At 56.6% G+C, this 17,788-nt stretch overlaps 1 protein-coding gene across 1 annotated transcript; it reads right to left on the reverse strand.

Annotated features, from left to right (window-relative positions):
- Positions 1–582: 582 nt before the first annotated feature.
- INSYN1 (inhibitory synaptic factor 1) lies at positions 583–13,271 on the reverse strand. The gene is made up of 4 exons (XM_061349956.1): positions 13,147–13,271; positions 12,521–12,684; positions 11,493–12,226; positions 583–1,283 (listed from the first exon to the last, which is right to left on the reverse strand). Exons 3-4 carry the CDS (start codon positions 11,673–11,675, stop codon positions 603–605), a joined length of 864 nt encoding a protein of 287 aa, XP_061205940.1. The 5' UTR covers positions 11,676–12,226; positions 12,521–12,684; positions 13,147–13,271; the 3' UTR covers positions 583–602.
- Positions 13,272–17,788: the final 4,517 nt, after the last annotated feature.

The raw sequence follows: 17,788 nt of genomic DNA on the forward strand, positions 1-17,788 counted from the left end.
CTATTCCTCATCACTGATGTGGCTTTGCTCTCCACAAGCCCCTCTCCATCCCTCTTGGGCCACATCCTGGCTATGGGGCTGATGTCCCTGGTAACATACCCGCTCCACTCAGACATTTGCTATGATAAAGCAGAGCACACAGGCTCTCCTTAAACCAAACAGGGATAAAACATCCCAGGAAGGGACATTTGTCCTCTCTGGTCCAGCCACGCTCCACCTCCTGCATCCGCACCTCCCCATCCATCCCCCAGCCACAACCTCAGTGCATTGGCTCTTCCCTCCATAGAGGCTTCCCTTTTTGGTACATATATACATATAATATATATATGTTGTTGTTGTTATTTCTCCATGATGGATGGTTTATTGATCTGGAAAAAAAAAAAAGGCAGTTAAAAATTCCCTGAGCCTTAAAAAATGACGGGTAGGTAGTTGGGACATTCGTCTTCTTTGCCACCTTTTCATGTTGAGTTTTATTAGTAGTATCGATTTATTTAAATATATATTTATATATATATATATATCTTCCTTGATTTTCGTGTCCCTCCCCAGGGATCCCCCCTTCCCGTCCCCCCCCTCCCCAAATCCATGCGGCAGAGCCGGCATCAGTTTTTGTTCTTGATCCTCTGCTTGGCCGGGATGTAAGGCAGCACCGTCTGGGTGCTTTTATCGGCTACGGTCTGCGTGCTGCTGTTCCTCATCACCCGCCGCGCCGGGGGACCACCACCAGCGGAAGGATGCTTGGAAGGGGGCCCCACCAGCGCCTTCCGGCCGGGCTCCTCGGGGCCGTCATCCCCTGGGGATGCTGTGCTGTCACCGTCGCGGTCGTCATCGCAGCACAGAGCGTGGTAAAGCACCTTGTCGCTGAACCGGACCCGTTCCCGTGTGCCGGCCGGGCGGTGATGCGGGATCTTCTGGACGGCCGCTGCGCCAAAGGCTTCCTCGCTGGATGAATCCGGGGTCCCCCCGCCCCGGGGGCCGTTGGTGATGGGGAGCCCCCCATTCATCAGCCGGTAATCGGGCTGGCGAGCAGGAGGGGGCTGCGGCTGCGGCCGGGGCGGGTCGGGGCCGTCGCCGGGGTCGGAGGGGGTGGAAGTATCCAGGAAGGAGCAGAATTCCCAGCTGTCGGAGAGGATGTCGGAGGCGGGGAAATCGAGGGGTCCCAGCTCGAAGGCGCCCCCCCCCTTCTCGCTGCTGGAGGTGCTGCTGGCCGTCGCCGTTGTCCAGTCGTCCGGCTCCAGCTCGAACTCGAAGTCGGACGTCAGGCGGTCGATCTGGCTCACCACCTGCGGACAGACGGACGGGCAGACAGCAGCCCCTGAACAGGAGCCTCCTGTCTGGGCTCCGCAGTAACAGCACATCCCGAAAGCTCTGCCGTGTCCCCTGGCACCACCGGTGTGATGAGCTGGGAAGGCTCAGCCCGGGTGGATCCACTCTGGGAGTCCCTCAGCAGGGACCAAAGCCCACCTGGCGGCACAGCCCTATCAACCCCATGGCACCTGGTGCAGCAGGATGGGTCTGCCTTGTCCCCTGGGACCATGAGTGCTGTGAGTTATATAGGAATGATTCGTGTCAGCAACTTAGGAGTCCTTGCCATCATTGTACTTTGGGTGGAATCGAAAATCATGTGTAGAATGTATATGAATGATCAGATTAAGTTAGATGTTCCTGTCAATACAATGATGAAAGAGAAGAAGAAACAAAGGAATAATCTTTCCTAATCAAACACTTTGTTACTTTAAGGGGTACTTTGTTTAACTGCTTGAATGCCTTGAGGGGGTTAGGTAATCAAGACATACCTTCTGTTACAGGATGAGGTGAAACTTGTGTATTGAATAAGTAACTATATAAGAAATGGAATTGAGGGGGCTAAGATAGTGGTTAAGCTTGTGACAGACATCCCCCGTTAATGTATTGCCAAGGAATTCAATGACTTTTTAAGAAGTTTCTTCACCCAAAGATAAGACCCCAGCAATAGGAGGAGAACAATGAAAAGGAACCACATTGATATTGGGGTGAAGGAGATGACAGGATTGGTTGAAACCCAAGATCGAGGAGTATAAGAGACTGTACCCCAGAACTCTCAGTGTGCGTCTTGGGTGGAGCAGAGACTCCCCGGCGCACCCAGCGCTGCTTGCTTATTGCCTCTCGATATTAATCCATTGTAATAAACAATTAATTAAATCAGATCATGGCCAAGATGGAATTCTTATAACAGTGCCACCCCAAATCCCCACTCACGTGTTCCTCAGTCCCTTGCACTTGACCATGAGAAGCCACCAGCAGCTGCCACCTCCTCCCCCTGGAAAATGCAGTTCTGTGGGTGGGGAAACTGAGGCAGGGGTGGAAAATGTCCCAAACTCACGGGGCAAATACATGGGAAGGTGCAGGACTGCAGGGAAAGCACTGTCACCCCCTGCCCTGGCTGGGATGCTGATGGGGCTGGTCCTCAGTCCTCTATCTTTTGCAATGTGGGGTACATAAAGAGCTGTGGTGGCCTGGGGACAGGCTCATGGCACTGCTGTGCTGCAGGGGATGGACCCCCGAGTAAAACAGATCCTTAAAGCATTAAAAACAGTGGATGTTGTGTCCTAGGTGATGTGTGAGCCATGGGCAGGGCTGGGAGGGCAGGGAAGGAGGAAGGACCTCCTTCCTTCTATGGGCCATGGTAAAACACCAACACAGGTTGCCCAGAGAGGTGGTGGATGCCCCATCCCTGGGGACATTCCAGGCCAGGCTGGATGTGGTTCTGGGCAGCCTGATCCGGTTGAAGATGTCCCTGCTCATTGCAGGAGGTTGGACTGGATGTGCTTTGTCCCTTCCAACCCAAACCATTCTGTGATTCTATGATCCAATGACCTTGCCAAGCTTTTGGATGCAAGAGGCTCCTCACCCACCTTCAAAGCCTTTAGTCCCATCCAGCTCAAGCGCTGCCCAGCACCAAGCACCGCACTGATCCTGCCCAGGGAACCCAGTCCCAGCCAAGCCCCCGCTGCCGTGAGGGCTGTTCCTTGGGTGTTGCTGTGTGTGTGAGGGGGTGCAGCTCGGTTGTGTGCAGGAGGCAGAGCAGGATGCGTGCATCCAGCTTGGCAGCACTGGAATGGGGTGTTCCTGGCGCTGCAGGAGCTGGCAGAGGGCCTGGCCCATCCCAGTGCTGCCAAGCTGGAGGTGGGCAGCAGCAGACGAAGAGCGGGGAGCAGGGGCACTCCTCAGACCCAGTGGATGCTCTATGTGCTCCCCCCTTTCCAACATGGGCACCCTGGTCCCATGCCCCCGCCGCAGCTCCCCAGCTTCCCATCCTGAACATGGAACATCTAGGAGCAAACCACCCCCTTTGCTTGGCTTTTCCCAGGTGGTTTCTCCAAGCACAAGTATGTTTCCTGCTTATTTTTCATTACTGCCTTTCCCTCTCCATCTTTTTCCTTCTGCTGCCCTTCCTCATGTCCTTTCCTGGTGGAAATCAGCCACAGATTTCACAAAAGACATTATACTGCCAGACACGTTTCCTTTCCTTCTCCTTATGCCACCAAAAGGCTCTGCTGCATCTCCACCAGTCCCAGGGTCTGTCAATGGGTGTTTGACCTTCTCATCCACCAAGAATAATGAATCATGGCACATATCCCCATCCTTTTGGGGCTGTTCAGCCTGGAGAAGAGAAGGCTCCTGAAGGGGAGACCTTAGAGCAGCTCCAGTGCCTAAAGGGGCTGCAGGAAACCTGGAGAGGGGCTTGGGACAAGGGCCTGTAGGGACAGGCCAAGGGGAATGGCTTGAACCTGCCCGAGGGGAGACTGAGCTGAGCTCTTAGGCAGAAGCTCTTCCCTGTGAGGGTGCTGAGGCGCTGGCACAGGGTGCCCAGAGAAGCTGTGGCTGCCCCATCCCTGGCAGTGTTCAAGGCCAGGTTGGACACAGGGGCTTGGAGCAAGCTGCTCCAGTGGAAGGGGTCCCTGCCTGTGGCAGGGGTTGGAGCTGGATTAGTTTAAAGTCCCTTCCAACCCAAACAATTCCATGGTTCTGTGATTTTTATGCATCTCTTATCCCATAACTCCATGTTTTTCTGAGCAGTTTTCCTAGGGGAAACCAAGTCCTTGGGCTCAAACACCCCAATCCCATCCTCGCGTTGGGTAGCTGAGGGAGGGCACCCCATAGCTGCTGTCCCAGGTTGCCCTTGGTCTCTGCAGCCCTTTGCTGGAGGTTTGGGCCAATGCTATAAGCCATGGCTTGGCAGGGCAGGCTCCTCACAAAGCCCTCATGGTGGATGAGGACGTGTGGACAGAGTTAAGGGTAATTGAACATGTCTGGGCATCTGGAGCCAGCAGCCCGGGGGGATGCTGCAGCAGCCAAGTGGCTCCTTACATTCTGCTGACCTCATTTTCATGGAATTCTCATATCCGAGCTCCAAATTTCCCTGGCTCCACAGCCCTGCCCATGCAGCTCCTGCTCTGCCGCGCTCCCGAGGCCATGGCACCAAGGATGGGGCACACCAAGCCCCCAGTTGCTTCTGGGGTGTGCACGCAGCCCCCTCTCTTTTCTATCAGCTGCATGGGACACGTTCAGGCTCTGGCTGTGCCAGGACCATTCCCGTGGCCCCCAGACTGTGTAACAATCTGGATGAACATCTCTGGAAGGCACTGGTGTCACCTCCATGGGGCCACCATCCCAAGGGGCACAGGGCTCTGATGCAGTTTGGGTGAGGGTGAAGGGGCTGGATGTGTGTGTTTGCTGCCTGCTGCAGACATATGGACTGGGGAGACTTGGGAATGGGGAGGCCTGTTGTGAGATGGGACCAGAGGGGGTCCCCAGGAGCTGAAGGTGGAAGGACTGGAGACTGCTGCTATAAAAGATGCCAAACCCCATCTTTGCAGGGAAAAAAGGGTGGACTGGCAATAAGGGGAGCACTCCCATCATCAGACCTGAGCACACAGGGATGGGCACTAATACACCTTAACAACCTGGGACCTGCCACTTCACCTTGCCCATGGCCAAGGAGCCCATATAAGCTCAGCCCTGGTCCAAAAGCTGTGCTGTTTCCCAGCCCCATGGGTGGTTTCCCTCCTGGATGGGCCCCACGAAGCCCATCCTGGATCCTGCTTGCAGGATGGAGCTTACACCTACACCCCCCCTGTCTCCTGAGGGGGACTTTGGGTGCCCAAAGGAAGGTGGTGCTGGGGATAATGACCTGAGTGCCTCTCATCCCAGGCAGCAGAAGGCAGCAGGCTTTACCTAAGCTCTTCACTCATGATCTTCGACTTAATTTTCCTGCTTCCTTGCCCACACAATGGGGGCTGGGCAGGGACCCATCTGTCCTTCAAGCTTTGGCTTTGAAGGGTGCTGAGGGCAAGCTGGGAGCATCCGCATCAGCATCGGTGAGAAAGGCTGGAAATGAGATGAGATGATTTCTCCTGCTCCCAGTGCACCTCCAGATTTATTATCTTTTCCCCTTTTTCTTCCTCTTTTCTTTGGGGGAGAAAGGGCAAAACTCAAGGGAAGAAGACAAGTGACCCGTTCTTTCTTGGTGGCAAGAAAGCCTTAGGAAAAAGGGGAGGAAAAAAGCTGGCTTTGGGAAACACCCAGCTATTATTAGGTTTTAATAAGGCAGCAAATGATGTGCTGAAACCCCTCAGCTAAAATGAGATCACCTCTGCTGTCACAGCAGCTTTGTGGTTGCAGTGTTGGGTTCAGGGTGAGCATCTTCATAGGCTTCCATTTGGGTTCCTGTCATCCAGGTCCTTCCTCACCCTCATTAAAGGGACCTGCTGTCACTGGGGCCCAGTCGGTGCTGGGGGGGGGCACGTCCCCATCCTGGTCCTTGCGGTGGCGTGTGGGGATTAGTGTCACACCAGCAGTGCTCACTCGGGGCTATTTTTAGGAGCGATGTCTATTTTAGATGGGTGATGGTGGTGCGGGATGGAAGGGGGGTGTTAAATACCTATGTGACACTTGGTACCCACTGAGGATTTAAATGTAAAGTAGGATTTGGGCTTTTCTCTTCCTTGAGGCAGGTTGTCAAAGCTTTCCTGGCTGAGGCCATTGCTGCTGTCAGAGGGAGCCAGGATGAGAGGGATGGGGAGGGAGGAAGGGATGGATAGAGCACACCTGGGATGGATACTGGGGTGATGCTCTTTCCCCCAGTGAACTGGGGTCACTCTGTCCCCCTACAAGCAGGTGGAGATGGTTGGGGTGTCCTCAGCATGTGCTGGAGGTGCCTTGTGACCCCATCCTCACTTGCTTTTAGGTTTCACCTTGCTGCAAGGTGCTGCCTCTTTGGTGAGAGCAGAGGGTCCCTGCTCAAACCAGGAGTGTCTTGCAGCGGGAAAAGAGGGAGCAAAAATAAGTCCCCTTCACCTCTCGTCACCGAAGGGCCTCATCCTGCTGTGCCCAGGTGCCCTGAAAGCAGGTGCTGGGAGGCCAAGGGTGCTCAGCTCTTGCCCAAAGAGCTTTGAGCAGCCGGAGGATGAAGTGGAGTGAGGCAGAGGGATGTGCCCATGTCCCTGTGGTAACCCATAGGGATGAGCATGGAGCAAGGATGCGCTACAACCAGTTCATCCCCACCCCAAAAACCAGCTCCCAGCATTCAGCCCAACTGGGAATGCTGGGTGCTTCCTTCGTCACTCAGACCATCCCTACACCCATGGATATTGCTGGCACCCAGGAACCTTCCAGATGGGTATTCACCTCCCCAGCTAAGGCAGATGTTGAACATCTGGAGCACTGATGGTTTTAAATGCGATTTTTGGTCAGTGGCTCCAAATCAAGCCCAGAGCTGGGCTTGGTGGCTCCAGCTTCCATGTTTTGGCCATGCTGTTTCTCCCCAAGGAGCTAAACCCCCTGGAAGCTGGAGAAGATGCTGGAAAGGTGAGGGACGAGGGGGGAGGATGAGAGGGGACTTCAAAGGCTTCATGGTTGGTAATTGGTAACGCGTATTCCCGAGGCTGGGGAAGGCGCTGGGAGCTGCTGGGATCAAAGTGGTGCGATCTGACGGCCCCTTCCTCCCAGCACAGCCTTTGAAGAGGGTGGGCAAAGCAGATGGGTGCTCGGGGCGGGTACCACCGGGTGAAGGGGGGGGTCCGGGGTGGGGAGATCAAAGCAGGGGATGGAGTGGTGCTGCCTGGGATGTCTTTGCTTCAGTGAGGAGGGGACCGGTGCGTGCGTCCCCTCTGCTGCCCTCCTGCACATGCAACTGCTCTCCCAACCCAGAGCCAAGCATCTGGTGCTGGGAGAGGAGCAGGGATCTGTGAGCATCTCCCCAAGCTCCCGCAGCCTCTGAATCCATCCCCAGCACCCGCTGCACACCTGCAGCAGCACAGTTTGGGGCCCAAAGCGTTTTCCCATGCTCCACAGCTGCTTTCCCTGGCTGTATCCGACCCGCCTGGCCCTGCACTGTGCTTTGCTGCCAGCTGATGCACTGGGGGGATGTGCAATGGGACCACGCAGCAAATCCCCAGCCCTCCTCCCAGAGCATCGCATCACTCCAAAGGCATCACCTTAGACTCCAGGTCCTCTCCCCAGGGGGGGAAAGAGCCACCCCAAAGCCCCATGACCCCACAGCCAAGCACTCCTGGAGCAGGGCCCATCCCGCATCTCCCAAACCACTTCCCAGCGCAGGCAAAGGTGAGTAAATATTTAATAAGGAATAAAAGATTAATTGGAGCTCTCTGGGTTCCAGGGGCCTCTCCTGCCGGAGCTGCTGCTCACAAAGGAGCACGCTGCAGATCTCGGGATCGTTTGCTAGATCATCAGCTGCTAAACAGCTCAAAAGCACGGTGCAGATCTCTGGAATGTGTTATTATTAGAATAATAAGCCGCCTTCTCACTGTGAACTTTCCCAAGCATTCCCAGCTCAGGGAAGTTCGCCCCGAATCAAACCTATTGATTACACCATCATTAAGGTATTTATTATCATGAGGGCATGCAGGGAGGGTTTTCCTCCTGCCAAAGGCTTTGAGGGACCCTTCGCTGATGCTTCCCACAGTGATAGGACCCTGCTGCTCCTGTAGTAGGGGATGCAGGGTTGATAGGCCCCATTCCCATGGGATTCTAGGGGGGTTGCACATAGGGAGACATGCCCCCATACTTGTTTTACCTCCCACTTCTGCCTATATCCCATGGATGGCTCCTGACCTCCAGCACTAACCCCCAGGGTTGGGAAGGAGCGGAGCCTTGCAGCGGCGGTGGCTGGGATCTCCTGGGGCATCATCTTCCCTGTGGCATCACCCTGATCCCGGCGGGAATAGGCTGGGGCTGGCAGGAGGCATGTGGGAAGGCAGGCAGCGTGGCGAGCGCTCGGCGGAAGCACCTTCCCCGCCTGCCTCCTGCCTCACTTCTACTTCCAGTGTGCAGTTGCAATCAAAGGTTTTAATAATCATTTTCCCCGCACATAAACCAGCCCTGCCGTGGAGTGCTGGGAGTAATTATATACACAAAAGGGAAGGAGGGAGGCAGGGAGAGTGGGAAGCTGGTAAAACAGCATCCTGGAGCTAACATCTGGACATCTGGAATGACAGCCTTCAGGTGGGAGCCAGAGATGGAGCCTGAACTAGGGTATGGTCCCACCTTGCATCCCCAGGGATGGGCCAGCAGAGCGGGGTCCCCCACTGAAGCATCCCTCCGGAGCATCCCGCAATCCTGGCTGGGGCTGGGGAGTGCTTTTGGAGCACTGGGTGAAAGCCCTTGTGCCCACACAGGGGGGTTGGTGGCGCTGGGGGTTGTGTTTGTCAGGGTGGTTTTAACCTGGCTGCTTCTCCCAGACTTGTAAAGCCCTGGTACCCAGCTCCCCTTGTATTGGAGGTGGAAGGAGCAGGTCCAGCATCACCCAGTGAAGGTTTTCCAGCCCCATGGGTGATCCTGGCACAGCAGGATTGGGCCCACCAGTGCCCTCACTGAGCGCATCCAGCCCTGTGCCCCAACCCACCGGTGCAGAGGGGATGGATGCAGGGATGGACATTTCCAAAGCCCTCATGGTGAAGACACTGATATCACAAGTGCCAGGGCCCTGTGGTCACTGAAGGGCTTTGGTGGCCCTGAGCAGCCCCACGTGGGACCCTCATCCCTGATCCCACTTGTCCTCGAGGCCATCAGTCCTTGCCCCATGTGCTGGCCCTCCCCTCCAGCTGAGGAAGAGCATTGCTATGTGCAAGGCAGACAACCACAGAGCCTTGTGTTCTACTTCTCCCCCTCTGATGCCCTGGAGCTTACATTTTGCCAGCCTGGTCTCTACTACAGACTCTTCCGGGTGGCTCTGATTGCTGCCCATGGGGTGCTCCCATCCAGCTTGCTCTGAGGGACCTGAGGACAATGAGGTGCATTCCCAACGCCTCTCATACCCAACATCTGCTTGGCTTGGGGAGAACCAGACCTCTGCTCCCTTGCAGTCACTGGAGCCTGGTTTAGCCCGGTCGGACCGGTGTGGTTTAGCTCCAGAGCCTGCTCTTGTGCTGAGTTTTGTGCTGTTCTGCATGAATTCAAGTATTTGCTGCCATGTGGGTATTTGTAGGAGCTGTTGAGAAGGGTTTAAGGTCAGGATGCACCTCGGGGTGGGGACTTTGAGGCTGGCTCTACGCTGTTGTCCCATGGTGTGCGGGGCAGCCATGGGATGCAGCCTGGGAGGTCACCAGTGCTTAGGGGTGTGCCAGCCCCATGGAAAAGTCATCCCCAGTCCTCAGAGCCTCCCAGTGCCCTCTGGAGAGAGGGGAGAAGCCCTCCATGGGGCATGGCTTCCCTCCCTGGTATGGGAGCAAGGGTCTCCCTGGGCTGAGGGGCATAGGATGGGTGTCTCCTGGCCACCTCTTCTCTGCTCTGAGACACTGGTGCACCCTACCGTGGATGCTGCAGGGATGCTCATGGTCTGTCTGCCTCCAAGAGCTGTACAGGGACCTTGCAGAGCCAGCTGCAGCTTGGTAGGAAGCACCAAGCGCTTCAGGGTCTCATCCAGGTCCTTCTTACCCCTGTGCATCCTTGGCTGGAGGGATGCTCATATGGTCCCACCTGGTCTTATACCCATGGGCACAATAGCAGGGGCCAATTGTCATCATCCTCACTTTAAAGGCCTCTTTAAGACCCTAAAGGAGCATGAAGTGAGCTTGGGCTAAACAGCAAATAACTCTGTCTCCCCACTATTACTATTATGACTGTTTTTAATCCATCAGAGGTTTGTTGAAGGGGTTGTGGGCTCCCCCATTGGTGGTGTGGGGACTGGGGAGGTGCTATGGGTGGCCGGGTTTGCTTTCTGCTGCAGGAAGGACCAGCAAAGCCGTGAGAGAAAGGAGAACCTCTACAGATGGCACAGCCAGGTCGAGCCCTCACAGGGCTCCAGGGACTGGTGCAGTGGGATTTGGCATTCCCACCATGGGCTTTCCCAGTGGAACAGCCTCCCTAAAATCTCCTGGACCAAGCAGAACCGCCCCCAGAGGAGGTCACTGCATCCCAGGGATTGCTTCAGGCTAGAAGATGTCACCTCCCTGACCATGGCTGTGTCTGTGCCGAGGATGATGCTGGTCCGCCTGTAACAGCACTCTCTTGGTGGTACCCAAAGGTCCCCAACCCGTGTGGGGCTGCTCCATGGTGGGCCCATGGCAAAACCTCCACCAACTCCTGCCCTTCCTGGGGGGACAGAAGGTTTGGCACAGTGCTGGGTATAACCCCGTGCTTGGCTCAGGCCATGGAGAGCATTCAAACACCAGCCTGCCCTATTCCAAAACCAAGCCTTGAGCTGTGTGAAGAGTACCACACGCTTTCCATCTACCACATCCCCATCACCTGCAAGTGGTCCTAAATTACCTGTCCCATCCGCATCCCCTTCCCCTCCACCTTGGACACGTGTGGCCCAAACGCTGAGCTACAGAATTCACTATCAAACCTTAAATATGAAATTCCTCCACACTGGAAGTCCAGCCACACTTTACATATGTATGTATATGAATCATAGAATGGGTTTTGCAAGGGCAATGGACCCTGACAGCCAGGCTATGGGACAGGCAGCTGCTTTGGCCCCATGATCCCTCCTCTTATCGCACCCAGGGCTGATGCCATGTTTTCTGTGCTCTCTGCAATGCCAGAGGGACCCATCATCCCCTCTCCATCCGCTTCCCTGTTTGAAAGGGGCCTGGAACAAGGCAGAGCAGAGCTGGCTGTGACACGGTGCCAACAGCCCTGGCTGCCCCAGCCCCACTGTGTCACCCCCGTGGTGCTTCTCCTACTACCAGCACCTGCAGGGCTGGTGCCTTGGCCGGGCCCAGACCCCGAGCAGACCCTGGTGTCAAGGTCAAGAGCAATTTTACAACCAGGTCTGTTTATCCCCCCCCTTTTTGAATGCTGTATTCAAACATATACCCCTATACGGCCTGGTTCTGCCCCCCAAGTCCCTGCTGGGGCTGGTGGATGCTGAGCTGGCTCTGGTACCCCTGCCTAGCCCTGGAGGCAGGGAGACAGGGACAGAGCACCCACGTTTTGGGCTCCCATGACCCGCGCAGGGATGCGATGGCACCCCAGGGCTTTCCTACCTCCCGGAGCTCCTTGGCCACCTCCTTGAGCTCCTGTAAGATGCCTTCCAGTTGCCCGATCACCATTTTCATCCGGCTGCGGATCCTTTCCCTTTCACAATTGCTCTTGCTGCTGCTACAATTGCTGCTGCTGCTGCTGGGGTGGTCACTGGGCTGCCTGTCCTGGCAGGTCTGGGAGTCCATCCTTCCCTACCAGCCTTGGTTCCCGGCCCCAACGGCTCTGTCCATCCTGCTCCCCCCTAGCCGGGTGGCCTGGCGTCCGTGCAGCCCCTCTCGGCTGGGGAGCTTTCAACATCTTAACGTTCCCCTGCCTCCAAGGAAGTCCCAGCCGCACGCTCGCCTCCCTGCGAGGTCGGGGGGCTCTGGTTCGGAGCGGGGAGCAGGGTCGGGATGCAGCATGCGGAGTCGGGAATGCTGCAAAGCGGGCTCAGCCAGTGGCCATGGGGAGATGCAGGGTGGCCATGGGGCGAGCGGAAGAGGTGAGTGCTGCTTGGTCAGGTGAGCAGGAGGAGGAGGAGGAGGAGGAAGAGTCCCTTGGATGTCCCAGGAAGCTGAAATCCAGCGGCTCACTGCTTGCCCGCTCTCCGATGCCGGGAAGGGGGATGCAGGGCTGGCTGTCCCCAGGGAGCGATGCTGCTGCCTGTGCTGGGCCCTCTTTCCGGGGTCGCCAGCTCCAGTGCTGGGTGGTGGCGGTGGGGTCTCCACAGGTGCCCCGGGGAGCCCAGGCTCCCCTCCTGCAAGGACAGACAGACAGCGTGAGGGAGCGATCCCTTCTGGAGCCAGACAGCTGCGGGGCCCACTGCTGCCTTCCTTTGATCTCAGCCCCGGGATGAGGACAAGCTCCCAGGTACCCCCACAGTGGTCCCCCCTAACTGGGGGGGGCAGGATGGAGCCTGACCCTGTCCCTGTCACCCCCCCCGTTTTGTGTCCCTTCCCCAGTTTGAGACCAGGAGACTGGGCACAGCAGGGTCTTGCTGAGCCAGATGGATGGATAGATAGACAGAGAGGCAAGCAGCTCAGGAACTCACCGTCACTATCCAGACCCCCCTTGGCTCCAGCCCAAGCCTTTCCTTGTCCTTCTTTTTAATGCCTTCTCCTTTTCTTACTTCCTCCCCGTCCTCCTCCTCTTCCTCCTCCCTCAGGGCTTTTCCGTGGCACAAGAGGAGTCCGGGGGCCACTTTCCTTCAGGTCGCTGTTGGAAGGGGTGAGACGTTACCGGAGGTGACAGCCCGCAGCGGGGGAACACGACCCAGGGGACCCCTCCGATTTGGGCGGGGGGGGTCTGGCAGCTTCCTCCCACCGCCATCCTCCTCCCGGCTTCAAGCCCCAACACCGAGGAGGGGGGAAATCCCATCTTGCCCCCAAATGCCCCCCCCATTGCCGCGGGGGGTGAGGGGGAAGCACGGGTGGAGGCGGAGTGGGGTGAGCGCATACCCCAGCTCGGGGGTGCGCACAGGGAGGAGGGGGGGGGGGTGTCCCGGCATGCTCGCATCTCCATCCCAGCTCCCCGCATCCTCCATTCCGGCTGCTCGCATCCTTCCTCACCGGTACCCGCATCCCCGGGGAAGGAGGATGCCGGTACCCGCAGCCTCCATCCCCGCTCCCCGCATCCCCGCTGCCCGCACCCCCCGCTCCCGATGCCCCCGGGACCGACCGGCGGCAGCAGCAGCGATGACTCCGGCGGGCGGAGCGGGGCGGGCGGCGCCCGGCGGCCCGGGCAGGGCCATTGGGGGGGGGGGGCGGGCGGAGCGGCGGTGGGCGCCCGGCCCCCGGCCCCGGCCGCAGCCTCCCCGCGGCTCCCGGTTCGGCTCGTCCCGGCGGCTGCTGTGTCAGAGAAAGGGGCCGAGCCTCCGCCGGGCGGGGGGGGCTTAAAGGGAAAGGGAGCCCCTTTGCGCGGTGCGGAGCGGGGAGGGGGGGGGGGGGGCAGCGCCGGGGAAACTGAGGCAGCGATGGGGGGGGGGTCCCTTTCTTTGGGGGGCAGGTTTGTGCCTCGGTTTCCCCACTCATTTCGCTGCCTCTGTGTAATAGGCTTGTTAAAGCTGGTCCCTTCTGGATGCAAACTCTGCCCCCCACACTCTGTGGGTCATATTTAGGGCCAGTTTCTGCAGCAGCTGTAAAAAACCACCAGTGCACCCAGGATGCAGCAGCAGCATCCCAGCAAGGGGCCCTCCTTCCTCCAGGAGGAGGAAAATAACAGCCACGGGCCTGGACGTGCACGTGTGTGTGGGATGCTCCCCAACGAGGGGGACGGCACGGGCTCAAAGCAAGGGGATCCAGAGTGGGAAAATCCATCCAGTTTAACAGGAATGGGAGCAAGGATAGATTCTTGTCCTAGAGCTGAACCTCGACGATAGGTGGCAATCCCAGGTCTGCAGGAGGCGAGGCCGCCTCTGAGCAGATGTGTTATTTATTGCCTCCTACCGGGTATGTCCAAAAGTGCTGAACACACTTTTTGGCGTGTTCCTGGGCTGACTCATCCTTCAGCGCGCAGCTCGTCGTGAGATGATGCTCTGGGGGCTCTTCTGCTTCCCACGGACTGTTCAGATGGGGATCCAGTGGTGGATGCCCGCGCTGGCAGGAGGGCTGGGGTGCAATCAATCCCTCAGTGCACAGCCCCATTGGAGTGATATTTCCCAGCATAAGCCTGTGGCTGGTGGGAAGCTTTAAGCAGGAACCTTCTCCATGCAACAACTGGTACCCGAAGCTCAGCCGGGGTCCACGCAGCCACCCGGGTCCCTGACAGCCACGACACTTTCTCCTCCACTCCCAGGCTCTGATTTCCTCTAATAGCAGCTTAATGCCAGCTCATGCTCTGCCGCTGCTGTTATCCAGCTGGAATTCAGCGAGGACATTAGGACAGTCATTTGTGGAGGTGGTAAAACAGAGGTGGAGGTGCTGCTCCTGGGAAATCCGCCTTGGACGGGTGATGTGGGAGCAGGCGAGGTCTCACCTCCGGACACACACGGTGCAGCTGGTGAAGGAGATGGAAGATACCAAATGATTTTGGCCAGATGACCTGAATAAGGTACAGCGGGGGGAAAAACCAGTGGCTGAGACATGGGCATTGCTCCATCCATGCCCAGCTCTTTTCCATAGGTGTTTGCTCAGCACCTTTGTGATGGGTACCAGCAGCCCAGGAAGTTTTGCTCCAAGCCAGACTGAGAAAAGATGATCGAAAATACCCATTGCCAGCACTGGAGAGTGGGATTCTGAGTGAGCACTGCCCAGAAACCCAGCTTGGAAAGTCCTGTCCATGGCAGTGAAGCCAATGCAGCAGAAATGGCCCTGCAGGGATGCCCAATGGCTTTCAGCTGACAGAGGGGGACTGAGCTGAGCTCTTAGGCAGAAGCTCTTCCCTATGAGGGTGCTGAGGCGCTGGCACAGGGTGTTCAGAGAAGCTGTGGCAGGGGATTGGAGCTGATGAGCTTTAAGGTCCCTCCCAACCCAAACTGTTCTATGATTCTATGTCCAAAGCTTCCACCATGAGCTCAGAGGCCCAAGCTGTGTTTCCTACAGCTCTCTGGATGGTGTCATGATGATGTGAAATGAAGGGATAGCAGCCAGCTCCCCCTTGGAAAGGGGATAGAATGAGACACCTGAGAAAGCAAGCCTGCAGAATCCCTCACCCTTTGCTCCTGCTTTCCTTTGTTCCAAAGCCCTGGATAACTGTTGTCAGCTGCATCTATGCAGAGGGGCACCCTTGGCCCCCAGTACACCCAGCACCAGGGACAAAGAGGTAGCTATGAGGAGAGATGTTCATCCATTCTGCCTTGCTCCTGATTCCTCCCTGTGAAGAACTCCATGACGGATACAGCTTTCAGCAGGAGCTTCCACAGGGATGCTGCTTCTCACCTGCGCATCCCAGCCCAGATCTGAGGGGGGTCATGGACCACCCTGCTCTCAGCATGTCATGTCCCTTGTGACCGATCTGTGGTCCCCATCCCTGCCAGATCCTTTCCAATTGCATCTCACTTTCCTCAATGTCTCCCAGAGGAGTTGAGAGGGATTCCCAAACACTGCCCAGCTTTGGTACCCTATTGATGGAGGGCTGGGGTTTCCCCACAGGAGGGTTGCAATTGGAGTGTGATGGAGAGAGAGGAGCAGCTTTATTCCGCCCTCCCTAATCCCCCTCCCTCCCTCCCTCATTCCACAATCTTTATTTGTGCTTTTCCCTAGATCAGATTTACTGGGATTTTCCCATTCCAGCAGCAAAACTGCTGCGAGGGGATTTCTCTGCAAAGCTTTCGGGCTCGCACGCATCTGATTGCCCGGGGTCGCGCCAGGCTGCTTCCTGCAGCGTGGCTCTTGGCTTGGCAAAGCCGAGGGGATGCTGGCAGCGGGAGTCCCCCCCCAGCAATGTCCCATCACAGCCCCGGGCTGGATCTGGTCCCCATTGTGATGCTGCTGCAGGTGCCCTCTGCTGAGCCCGCTGTTGTGTCGCTTCCTGCCGTGAGTCACTGGCACAGATCTAATTCCTAATTAAATAGCGATTCTTTGCGGAGCCGTTTATTTCTGTTCCCTTTGTGTTTTGATTGGAATGTCAGTCAGTTTCCACCAGTTTGTCAATTCCCCTTTCCCAAAGATTACCTTGGAGAGATGGGAGAATACAGAGCTATGTGTGAGCAGGGTGCCAGCTGCCCAGGGAAAACCTGCAGAGGGTAAGGTAGGGAATTGGGAAAGAGGAAGCAAACGCCCCCTGAAGCAGCCTGTTGTTTCAAAATGGTGTTTCCAAATCTGTTTCTTTCCCCATCTCCATTGCCCTTCCCTGGCCTGCAAGGCCACAACTCCCATCCTGCGGCATTCCCAGGTGCTTTCTCCTGGGAGAAATCCCACGGGATGCTCATGGTGAAACAGCCCGGATGGACTTTACCCTTGGGCCATTAGAAACATGGCATGTGGAATTAATCTCTGGGATGCTGCTCAATGTGGTCCTTGATGCTCAGGATCTGGGGGTGAAGGGGGCTCCCCTTCCCCCTGGGGTCTTGGCTCCCAGGGCAGGGGCTGGGGTGAAATGAAATTCCTCACCCTTGGTGACATGATCCATGATGGGATCCTTGGGGAGGGCTTCAATTCATTGCACCAGAAGAGCCCAGTGGGTCCATATTTGCTTGCTGTGCTTGTGTTGGTGCCGTGCTCAGCACGCTCAGCACTACAGTCCAGCCCAAAGCCACATCACAGGGGGTCCAAATCCCCAGGTTCCCAGTGTCCGCTCATCCCAGTGAGCAGAGCATCCCTGAGTTTCAAATCACAGCCTGGCCGTGCTGAGGATGAGGAGCAGAAACTGCTGCTGGTGTTGAGCAGCAATGGTTTTGATCAGCCACGTGTTGTGGTCGTTCAGGTCAACTTGTTGGTTTTAAGCAGGTAGAGAGAAAAAAAGTGGATTAACATGGAGTGACAACATGGGTGTGAGCTGTGAAACCAGGGAATGAGACTTGGGAACATTCACAGCTGCTTCCCAAAGGTGTTTTCATTGGGAAACGGCTCCTATGCTGAGAGAAATGCCATATTTGACTGAATTTGTGGATCTTGGTGGAAAATGTGTATCCCATCACGGAGGGGTGCTGGCCTCTGTGGTGCTGACTTGTCTGGAGCAAGTCATAACCCCAGTACACCCAAAAGCACTCAATCGGCCTCTCCAGAGCTTTTAGCCCAGATGCACCCCACCTGGGGAGGGTGGGAGCATCGGTATAAAAGGGTTTGAGGGCCTCAGCATCCATCTAAAGGGGCTTGGAGCAAGGGGGTTTCTTCTGGTGCTGAGGGTTTTGGCAAGAGGAGGTTATCCCCATTCAAGCTGTGGAGGAGCTGGTATTGGTGAACGGTGAGCAACCCTAAAGGGGGCTTTTCTGCCCAGGGTTTGGTGCTTTGGGGTTCCCCTCCTGCTTTCTTCATCCTTTAGAGGCTGTGAGGTCTGGAGTGCTTGGAGCTGCTTTTAATGAAGCTTTTTTAAATGAGGCCCTTGTTGCTGCAGGGCTGGGATGGGGATGGATATGGGATCTTTTCCATCACCAAGTCACCTAATAGCCCTGTGGAAATGCTGCTCTTCTCCTTAGTGCTAAAACCCCTCAGTCTCAGATGGAGACAGGGTACCCATGTAATTTCCATCCTATTCTGGGATGCATCCCTTTCTTGGATGCATGGAGCTGGGACCATCCTCTCTTTTGCAGCCAGTGGGGTTGGGCAGATGTATCTGATCCACCATAGCAGGGGAAATCAATGTGGCTTCATGCCCTTATTAATTTCTCACTGGGGAAAGTGTACAGGGCTTGAATCGAAGGACGAAATGAAGTAGGCAGGGA

The sequence above is a fragment of the Neopsephotus bourkii genome, unplaced genomic scaffold, assembly GCF_033783945.1.
Source record: "Neopsephotus bourkii isolate Nb327-2 ecotype Australia unplaced genomic scaffold, CSIRO-AGI_Nbou_v1 NB_463, whole genome shotgun sequence".
Lineage (NCBI taxonomy): Eukaryota > Metazoa > Chordata > Aves > Psittaciformes > Psittacidae > Neopsephotus > Neopsephotus bourkii.